Below are 11,399 nucleotides of genomic sequence, written 5' to 3' on the forward strand. Positions count from 1 at the left end.
TACATAAATTCTTTGTAAAAAAGAATTTGCACACAATTTGCATGTTAAATATTCTTTTGTATCTTTTTAAAGAGCATCAATTATCATCGCTATTTTGAATGCTACATTTACATAAATTCTATGTAAAAAAGTGTGTGAACACAATTTACATGTTAAATATTTATTTCTATCTTTTTAAAGAGCAAAACATTCTTTGCAATTTTCTAGTCCGATTTGTACACTTCCAATGTTTTAAATGTTTTTGAAGTCTTTAAGTCAGTGTGTGCTTTGTTTGAACTAGTATGTGCGCACAGAGAAAAATATAAGTTAAAAATTCAATATGTGTTGAAATGTGCCAGACTGTTATTATGTATTGTTTGATTTGAATTAGGTTCTTATAAACCACTTGTTTGATCTGCATTTTATACATGTAACAGATTGCGATTTTAAGTGAATATTATTTTTAAAATTTTATCAATATTTCCTTGCACATTTCTTAAAGTCTACAAGTCGTGGTTAAGGGTTTGCCTGAAATAGTGTGAGAGTGATAGTGTCATTAGCAACCATGAATGACTATTTGATATGTTGTTTTTTATTGTCCAGTGCAAATATGACGCCAGATCAAAAGAAAAGTATTATGCGTGCCATTCAGAAAGAATGCATTTTGGCAATCTCATCATGTGCAGATGGTCACATACAACGGATTACTGAAAGCGATGTCTTCATCAAAGACCTCACTAGCGCTATATGGGAGAACACAGAGCGCAGGCTGCAAGGTGAAGGCCAATACAAGTTGTTGATTCCAGCAGGGATTCAAGAATTTGACCCCCACCACAAGGTTAAGACAGTGTTGGGCAATATGAAAGTATGTTGCAGAGACTTAAAGGAAGATATCCCACCTGCCTGCGACATGTCAAAATTAGAGCTCTGGGATAAATTGTGGGAAGAACAGAAGGTAAAGATGAAGCATGTGAAAGCGCAGGACCAAGCAGCCTTACCCAAGCAATTGAAGATGGCCCAAGATGCGCAAGCAGCTTTGGGAGGTCGATCCGATGCTAGCGGCACTGGCACAATCATGCGCACGACTTTGAATGCCAAGTGCACTCATCTTGTTGGCATCCCTCACGAAGCCTTAGTAGAAGGTATGTTGGTGTGTGCACATTGTACACCATCAAAGGCATCTCTTTTTTTTCCAGACCACATTACATATGTAGGAAAATGTTACAAGGGAGGGAGTAAGGCAAAATTTGACAGCTTTCAGACAGAGCAAGGAATGCAAACGCTTCACCCCTCCATTGTAAGGTGCATTGGCTTTACTACCGAAGCCCCTTGGATCACAATATTCCCATACTACAATGGGGGTACCGTGGGGGACGTGATGTGTCGCTTACCATTTGCTCACAGATTGTTCAGACGACACATGCACAGGCTACAACACGGCTATAGGTCATTGCCTGCAGCAAATCTTCATGTACAAGAGATAGACGCAGCATGGATCAAAGCAGTGATCGAGTAGATGCCAGCCATCTGTCACACCTTAATCGATGGCGTTGCGGCCGCCCACTCGACCGGGATAGTGCACAATGACCTCCATCCGTTCAACATAATGTTGGACTTTACTCACGCCAATAAACCCTGCGTCTGCATCATTGATTGGGGGATGATGCTTAGAATGCCAGCTAAGCGTGCAACAATTAATTATTTGCATCCAAGCGCACAGTCGGACTCTACAATTTTGGAGGCATAGAGAGCAGGGGATGTTGAGATGGCTAAGCGACCGTGGATTGCTCCAGAACTATATGATCCACGACGCACAGATGCATACACAAAAGCGAGCGACATTTATGCATTGGGCTATATATTCGACATGCTGGCAGATTTTTGGATTGCAGCCAAAAAAGTTTATTTTCCAAAAGAAGTTTTTCCTCACCCGGACGAAGATGTTATAAGGGCTATATCGGATTAAAGTAGATTGTTGGATGAAGTTAAAAGAACAAGAGCAAAGAAGAAATGCTTCTAACGTGTTCATATTTTTCAAAAAACAATTAAAGACATTCCCTAACCTTGTCCAACGTCCCCTTATTGAACTTGCACCATCATTTTATCCGATCTAAACATTTTTATGAGCTACATGTCTTGTCCAGGGTATTCTATTTTTTATTGAAGTGTATTATCTAGTTTGAAGTGCTTCACCTAATTGAGTTAATTATTTTTAGTCATTTCAAATTTTTCATGTTGAGTGTTGGTATTTCAAATTTGCCTTGTGGTTCAATTAGTCGCATTAGTTGTGGTTTGATTTAGTGGATTCTGATGTCTAATGTAGTGGACGAGAAGTTGTTATCTTGTGCATCCGTGAGACTGTTCAATCGTGAAATATATATTTGCCAATGATATTGAATATTTGAATATTTGTCTATATGTTGATTGCAGCTCCAAGAGAAAATGACCGATGAAGAACAATATATTGGCACATCATCAGTGCCCGATGATCAACAACGACCGGCTGTTAATGCATTTCAGCGCATGAAATCTCTAGCACACGGTATGTCACCACAACAAGCAATGTGCACTGCTCGACGACTCTCAAAAGGGGCAAATCCAAACAGAGATCAATAAAGAAGTGACAAAGGACATGATCAAGACAATATGGCCATGTGAGGACACAGAGACCATGAAAGGAAGGTGGAAGGTTTCAAAGTGCAACCATGATGCGATAAAAGAAAACGCTAAGAGGATTTACTTGGAAGTTTATGGCCATTCCTTGCACAATGCAGATTGTGCGCTATATTTTGCAAAAATGTTATATGTTCACTTTGTGCAACAACGACCAGTAGACTTTTTGTCAAAGGAGACAACTGTTGCCACTCATGATATAAGGGAGAGTTGTGTCACTTTCACCCGAGATGAGTTATTGATAGTGGAGGCGCCGACCTATAGTTAAAGAGAGAGAAGGATATTTACATGACACAGTTGGCAGAGAAAGATGAAAAAATAGCACGGCTTTCTATAGCCACCTAGACACCCCAACCGTCACAAGTCCAGATGGAGAAAAGCATTCACCACTTAAGCCAAAACGTTCAAAATCTGACACAGCGAGTAAATCCAACACCTGTACAAGGGACACACATCAATCACCTTGTCTTGCATCTAGATATGGTCCCCTCGTCTACTTCAGATGCATTCTCTTCTTCCCAATGTCCAGTTTGCTACAAGAATTTTGACGGATGGAGTGGATATTATACATTGACATACAGTCATTATTATCACTACGTTTGTCTTGTTCATTTAATGCAAAATAGTAGCCGATGTGCAATCTATTCACAAGCTATTTCACAAGGAATATATATTATGTTTGGCATGGCAAATGAGTATAAATTAAAGCAAGCCCGCCAAGATACCCCTAGCACAATTAGAAATCTATTTACTGAACAAGATGCTACTTTAGAGCAACACAATTGAGATCGACAAACTATGTATAATCGCGAAATATGAAGCATTGTATATGATCAAAACACATTTGAATGCAAGGTCTTTTACATTGGTTTTTGACACGATCTTCATTCTACTCTCAAGCTATATTGAATCTGTAAAGTTGTTATCTGGTTCTAAGTCTGAGTGTTGTGGTTCTCCTTGTATTTCAACCTCCACATCTAGTATCAAATTCTCTTCTATTTCGTCTATAGTGCATTGGGATACACCAACATTGAACTCTTCTTCGTCTTCATTTTGACAATCATACAACTAGGTTGGCATTTCTTCCTGGTAGCCAGCACTTTCGATGTGATTCAATATCTTTTCATTGCAAAACATATACACTAATTTTTCCGCTTTGTCTACTAATAGTGTTGTGAACATACTTGTATATACTCCAGTTTCTCTCTGAACTTGACTTTATTACACATTGTGCCAGTACTTTCATTGCAAGGGGACGAAGTTAGAGTAATGCTCTCCACTACTCATCATCCACCACTTCCATGCAGGTTGCTCTTTTGCCATTATCTGTACAAAATCATTCGCAAAAGGATCTTCTTTTAATCTAAATGCACTCATTTCTTTGATGCAATCAATTCGGTCTTGAACGTTGGAGTAGAACGTGTTGACCACATGATAGGAATCGCTTACCACCTCTGTTTTGGACATCAGATCTAAATTCAATACTCTAGATCGAGCATGTAAGCAACACTATGGAGTGGACTGTGAGCACTCTTCCACCTTGCATGAAAATACTTGGCTAAAAAAATTTGTTGTTTGCCAGAGAATGGTAGTCGCCACTCCTTCTCTACTATAGACTCTTTCAGCTCTTTAGGATTTTCAAGACTCTGTTGGATTGACCACCATCTCATCCACACTTTGCCCAAGTTTGGCACCCTTTTATCAAGATTGTGGATTGTTCGCACTTTGCCCAAGTTTGGTACTCTTTGATCAAGATACGGATTGCGAACATAACGGACATCATTAGATGGTATGCATCCCTTACACTCCTCCACCAAGCAAATTTGTTTACATTTCCACGTAGACATGTAATTTTATCTTTCACTTTTTCTTTCTGCTCAAGCTACCATTCATCAAAGGCCGTGTAATTGAATGTGTCAATCACAACGCATTTATTACGGAGAAGTGATTCCAAGGTATAAAAGTGTGTGCAAAACCGAGTTTCAGCAGGAAGCTTCAACATCACTGACATGCACATCCTATACAAATCGAGCACTCTTTGTCGTTTCAAGATAAATTTCACAACCTGACGCGATGTATCAATTATTTTGGCGAACCATGTGGTTTCATCGCTAGTGTACCAATCTTTTGGCACCAAGTTTAAACTGTGCATATTACAACCATTGACAAAAATGTGTGGAAAGCACTTCTTTATTAATTTATAGGCGTTTTTATAATTCTTTGCGTTGTCCATGACTACTTGAGCGACATATTCAACACCAATTTCTTTAATTAGATTAATCAAGACCTTAGAAATATATTTGCCACTTTTAATTGCACCAGAACTATCAATTGCCTTTATAAACGTTTGTCCCCTTGGACAAATTAGCATTACATTGATCAGTGGTCTTCTTTGAACATTTGACCAGCCATCACTCACAATCGTACATCCTGAAAGCGAAATATTTCCAAGTATTATTTTGCCAACACGTTCTTTGAATTCGATGTAACATTTGTCCAAGAAAACATTTCGTATCGTGTGATAAAGGAGCTAAAAGTCCTGGGCCAAATCACCGATTTTCTTCCAAGTAGCCTTCCAATGATTGCTATCTACCAAGACCAAAGCACTTCCAGTAAAGAATATTGCTTTGGCGAGTGCAGTTTGTGCTTCTTCTAGAGAATGCACTCGAAAGCTTTGATGTAATGATTTTTTACGCATTTGACTAAGTCCACCTTCATTGTGACGCTTAAAAGGAACATTGCTTGGAATTTCTTCTCTCTACGTAGGTTGTTCTCCAAGGTTAGTTGGCGTCACTAAAGGATCTGCGGAGTTAATATTTGGCTCTGATAACTCCTGACTCGAAGTCTCAGAGCTATATATCTGTTGTCTCTTGCCACCCTTTTTAGCGAGCTCTTCTCTCAAATGCTTTGCAAGTGCACGTGCCTGAGGATGTTCATATTTCTTACAACTCTTTTTAACGCTACCCAAAAAATGATCCCCAATACGTGGTGCACCACCTGATTTTGTTGTGTGACAAAATGTACATTGCCACTCCATATATCGGCCGCATATGTTGTGAGCAAAATCGCACTCTTTGCCATGAGCTTTTTTATTCTTTGGCTTCTTTGTACCACTTGTGCCCACATTTTGCTCCATTGCTTTTAAATTAAAAGTGAAGACAAAAGAATCAGATGTTCAATTTTTGAAAGATTTTTCTTATTTTCAATATATAATAAAATTTAAAACCATTCAATATGAAAGTAACTATGATGCACAATATGAGATTTTCAATGCACGCTAATCAATCCACATATCGATCACCTATATTGTGAGCAAACATACATATTGCAATACAGTCTATGCACGCCATGATAAGTACAACAATGCTATGAATCTCTCAATGCAATTATTGTTATAATGCTTATTTATATGCCCACTTTGATTTGCAAACAATAAGACACATCTAATTTCAATTGCTACAAAAAACAAACGAAAGCAATAAAATATATGATTGGTCATTTCATGCACTAATAATCTATCATATACATAATGCATCTCTATATAAACTAATACATGAACTAACACAAATAAATCTTCAATATAATCACTCAATTGAGGACTCTTGTACCTAGTGAAGGATTGTAACTCCCCCATGCAACCAATTCAATATATAAAAGCTATTTTAACCCAATTAAGGATTATAGCTCTTATATTGTGGAGTGACAAGTGTAAATCAACTCAAATCTATGATGGTGCAAAATACAAAACTTCAAGGATCTTTATATGCCCAGTACACTAGTACAGGATATCCGACCCTTAACTATGGACTCGTTTTATATATGCTCATCTTCTAAAACCAATTACAGCCATCATTTAGACCAATGGCTTCTTCGCAATGAGCATGACTATCCAAGTTTTCAGTTGTTTTGGTTTCGTACCTTTATGTCGGTAAACGAATTAAACAATTTTAAAAGTGGTTACCGAATTAAGAATCACGTTCAGCCCAAAAAAAGGACCTGTGACTCTGTAACCTTAGGTCAATTCACAAGAGATGACTATACCCGACATTCGGATACACTCCCCAAGGATTTGCATAGCTAAAAGACCGCGGTTAGCACACTGTTTACTATATATAATTACTCTCGCCGGACTTTTTCATTTTCCCGATGGTTCCGTCATTGTGCATGCATGTATTCCATCCAGAAGACCTGCAACGTGCGCAACCTGAGGGAACCGCCCAGTTGGAGAAGACCCATGTAAAGGAAGGAAGGAGAGAGAGAGAGAGAGAGAGAGAGAGAGAGAGAGAGAGAGAGAGAGATAGGGCACCTCCGTTTTTCTCCTCAAAGGCTTGAGAGGATCTTGCTAGATTCCCTCTAGAAAGAAATGAAAAAATCACAATTTTGACCACCTACTTGATGTACATATGGAATGTTTATTTTTTCGTTTGTACTAAGAGTATAGAGACACCAAAGGGGTGAACTAAAACAATTGAGTTTTTTTCTAGAAGGTTGGTGAATTTTTTGAAATTATATGGGTCTCTATGTGGGGGTTAAAATCCTATAAATGTTTCTATTTTGTGGTCATGGCCACCTCAAGAAGGTGGGAGGTAAGGGGGTAGTTATTGTCAAAATAATCAGAGTATTCTGAAATAACATAGTCGTGCTTTTGTAAAAGAGAATTTTTTTTGTGTTCAACTTGTGTGATGAATATCATATATACTTTATCATCTTTTTGAAGGAAATTTTGATTTTGTGTGTGAGATAAAAGAGAACAGTGTAAGAGATGCATCACCAGAAAGAAAAATATTTTGATCTTTAAATGTGAAATTCATTTGTGTGTATAGATTGTAAAGTTGCAATTAAAAAATCAACCTTTATAAGCGACATTTCATTTTTTGGTACTTAATTTTACGTGTACCACATTTTATTTTATATACATATGGTGTACTTTATAGATTGATTTTATTAACAAGTTTTTCAAAAATAAAATTGTGCGAACTATTGTCATTGTGTACTATAGACACAGTAGAATTAAGAATTGTGCTTTTCTAGTGATGGAGAAAATCATGAATTGAAATCGGTTTACTTAGATCTTGTTGTGATTGTTAGTATGCCCAATCCTTAATAAAGTCGCCAAAAGATTTAGGTTCCTCTGCAATGTTTTGTGGACGAGCTATGGATGTTTGGTTGTTGGCTACTAGCAAATCAGGTAATTGGCTTATATATGGCTATATGGTGGCACTTATGGTACATACTCCGTTTTGGTATGTCGGGGAAGTGGACTTGGAGTTTTTGTTTGGGTTGCAAAGTGTAGAGTATATGGAAGGGATTCTTGAATTATGTGGCGATGGAATATTGGCGTTGTTTCTTTGTCAAAAAAAAAAAGGACATGATTGTGCATAATTGTTTGTGTAAGATGTAGGAGTATACTTGTTAAAATTGTTCTCATTGTGATTGCCTCAATGAAAGCGTTGTTGAAAGTGATGGTGATTGTTGCATTGTGGTTGGGTGGTACGTACCTCTTGAACAATAGAGTTTATCTCCTTTCTCGTATCGTGCGGAAAGAAAATTAGCCACATACATTGAAGTAAGTTTCAATGAGCTAAGCGTGGATTGTACTATGTTGTGTAGGCTATCTTCATACTTATGCCGAAGAGAATCTATTGAGGTTTCTTCTACCATGCAAAGGAGTAGAAGGTGTTCCCAAAAGCGGTCAATGTAGCAAGATATGTTGTCTCCTTGCTTTTATGGAAATTTTTCCAAAGCGCGATGAGCATCGAAATTAATTTGAGGGGGCAGAAACAATCTTTTCACCCATTACTAGAAATTTTTCCAAGTTGTTGATTGTTGTACACTTTTGTCGAGAGTGATGCTTGGTCAAAAAAAATGATTAGTAGCACATTTAGTTTTTTTTTCGGTGAATGATTCTTGATCTGAGAAAATAATCATCAAATTGCACCAATCTGTTAACTTTTGCAACTATCAAATTTGAAGAATGTGTGAGATTTTGATTGATTTTGTGATCTTTGCACTTCGAAGCTTCATAATTTGGTTAATTAAATCGTCTTTCAAAGTGTCATTGTGCTTCATTTGAATTTTGAGCTACAGTAGGTAAATCTGTTGCTCTACGGCTGGGAAGCCCTCTCTCTCTCTCTCTCTCTCTCTCTCTCGCGCCAGATGCAATTGCACGTCCTTTGTCCTTATGCGAGGCATTGACATGCGTACGTGAGCTCATATATAGTTCATGCTAGAAAGATGTTGTTCATGGACTGCCCTTGCGTTATGTCGAGATGTCGCGTCGTCTCCTGGAACGTGTTAACACGATTGTAGGATTCGCCCATTGTAACAAGGAGAAAGCACATCTCGCCCATTGCGAGCAGAGAGAGAGAGAGAGAGAGAGAGAGAGAGAGAGAGAGAGAGAGAAGTTGCAGAAGAGAATTTTTAACGCAAAGAAACAATCCCAAGAGACCTGAAAGATCTATCTGATGAGTCTTGGAACGAGAATCTACCACACTTTATAGAGAGAGAGAGAGAGAGAGAGAGAGAGAGAGAGCGCAGAAGAAAAAGAGAGAAGAAGTTTGAAAGTTGTAGCAGGAACAATCTGGACAGAGACCTCGAAATCACTATATATTAGGCTAATATACACTTTTGAGCAAACTCATACAAGCAAATGTCACCCCATAACAATTCCTGACTCTCTCTCTCTCTCTCTCTCTCTCTCTCTCTCTCTCTCTCGGAGGTAAAGCCATCATCCAGGAGTTTCGAACTTCCAAGCCGGCTCCCTCCTCACTTTCCCCTTTTTAGTTTTGTTTATTTTAACTTTTCTTTTGACACCTCTTTGGACCCTCAGTCCTTAACCGCGGATCACTACTCCAATTGGAGGAAACCTTGATATTGTAACTTCCCTTCCACAATAATATAGACAAAGAACACAACACACATCACTCTGAACTATGTCACACAACCATTTTTCAGATACACCATGCCAATTTTAAGGGGTAGGGAAAGGACGTCCAATGTCCATCCCTCGGGAAACAGCGGCCGTGCTATGGCGACCGGCGAAGGTCGGAGCCATGCAGGGCAGCTCTTTTTCAAGGAAAGGACGACGTCCTTTCCCTGTCGTCAACAATCGTGGGAAGGGGGGCTAGAACACCCACGAAATGCAGGAGTACTACAGTGTATAGTATTTACCATGACTGACATGTCGCGGTCTGCTTCAATGGACGTGGACAGAATTTTGGAGGCTGAGTTGTCCACTTCATATGACTTTTCGACACCGACGTGTCAATCAATAAGGACACTGCTTGCTGCTAGCTTTCCGAGCGATGAGGGCCGACCCACGACGACGTTGACGGAGAGCAAAAATGTTGCAACCTAGTTGTTTCTCCTAAACCTAAATGGGTGGATTGTATGCACATAGAGCCCATTGGGTTGAGCTTGGGAAGCTTTTGACCTCTTGGAAGGTTTGGATGGACGGCCATGGTTGGTCGGGAACATGGTATGTCCACATCTCCCCAGTGGAGAGTTGGAAGAGGATGAGGTTACCGAGGCCAATGGCTCTTTTGAATCCCTGCAAGGGTGGCAAAGAGTTGGCCACAGCAGGGTCGTACACATACGATATCCTCTGCTTCTCTTCTCTCCAAGGACCCTCCACATAAATTCTATAGAGGTAGTACACCTCCTCATATGCATGTATGCAATAAAGGTTACCTTGGCATGACACAATGGCTATCAATAGTTGGGACACATTGGGTTGCTTCTCTTGTGCAAGCTTGTAATTTGTCTCTGGTAAACTTAACAAGCTCCATTCAACGGGAATGGAAGCATCATCTTTGGGCGTGCAGTCGCACTTGACGCGGAAGACATACCCTTGCTTCTTGTTGTCTATGCAGGCTGCGTACAGCGAGCCGCCACAACAAGTCATGACGTCTGAGTACACGGTAGTTTGCACATTATTGCAAAACCTGTAGAGGAAGTTCCATTGCTTATTCATGTAGTATTCAACAATCACAGAGTTGGAGTTGTTTCTCTCAAGGCCGATGGCAACGACAACGCCGTTGCAGAAGCCAGTAGAGCAGAGGTCAGGGGCGTCGATGGCAAGGCAAGGAGGGATGGCCTGGACAGTAGAGGTTTGTAAGCTAAAGAAGCATATGGACTGGCCATGGTAGGGTTTGGAGAGCTTGAGCAGAAGCTTGCCCTCAGTGGCAGGGCAAGCTGCGAGGACCTCCGCACCGGAGACTGCTTCGCGTGGCTTGCTGGTCCATTTGAGCGACCTCAAATCGTACGTGTGTATGGAATCAGGGACTACAAGCATGATGTTGGGGTAAATTATCCCCTGTGTCAGGATCTCTCTGCTCTTGTCTAAGGGGTATTTCATGCTCTTGGTTCCCTTCCTTTTGTCGGAATGATCGAGTATGAAATGCCCAAACTCGGGGTCCATGGTCCCATTGCAGGGCAGGGCCGCGTTCGGCTGCTTCTTGCAGTACATCATCGCCATGGCTGCTTCAGTAGCACGTGCGCGCCCTAGGACAGGGGACACCATACGCGGCTATATATTGGACGTGGAGGTCTTCGGAATCGACATAACCTTTCACTGTTCACAAACAAATGAAGTGGTAAAGTGCGTGCGCATGCCTTTTGGGGCATGGACGCATGGGGTGAAACTTGTAAATTCGTGGTGGGCATTGCTATAGAACATCAGTAGAACCTGTGTGTGTGTGTGTGTGTGTGAGAGAGAGAGAGAGAGAGAGAGAGAGAGTGTTATGTGT

At 40.1% G+C, this 11,399-nt stretch overlaps 1 protein-coding gene across 1 annotated transcript; it reads right to left on the reverse strand.

Annotated features, from left to right (window-relative positions):
* Nucleotides 1-9,891: 9,891 nt before the first annotated feature.
* Nucleotides 9,892-11,172, reverse strand: LOC147421458 (uncharacterized). Its single transcript, XM_086503368.1, has one exon. The coding sequence runs from the start codon at nucleotides 11,126-11,128 to the stop codon at nucleotides 10,025-10,027; it is 1,104 nt and encodes a 367-aa protein (XP_086359494.1). The 5' UTR covers nucleotides 11,129-11,172; the 3' UTR covers nucleotides 9,892-10,024.
* Nucleotides 11,173-11,399: the final 227 nt, after the last annotated feature.

The sequence above is a fragment of the Adiantum capillus-veneris genome, chromosome 27, assembly GCF_014529385.1.
Source record: "Adiantum capillus-veneris isolate H3 chromosome 27, ASM1452938v2, whole genome shotgun sequence".
Classification (NCBI taxonomy): Eukaryota; Viridiplantae; Streptophyta; class Polypodiopsida; order Polypodiales; family Pteridaceae; genus Adiantum; species Adiantum capillus-veneris.

Excerpts from the sequence above, each read along its gene's own strand:
- LOC147421458 (XM_086503368.1), bottom strand. The coding sequence starts at position 11,128 with ATGGCGATGATGTACTGCAAGAAGCAGCCGAACGCGGCCCTGCCCTGC.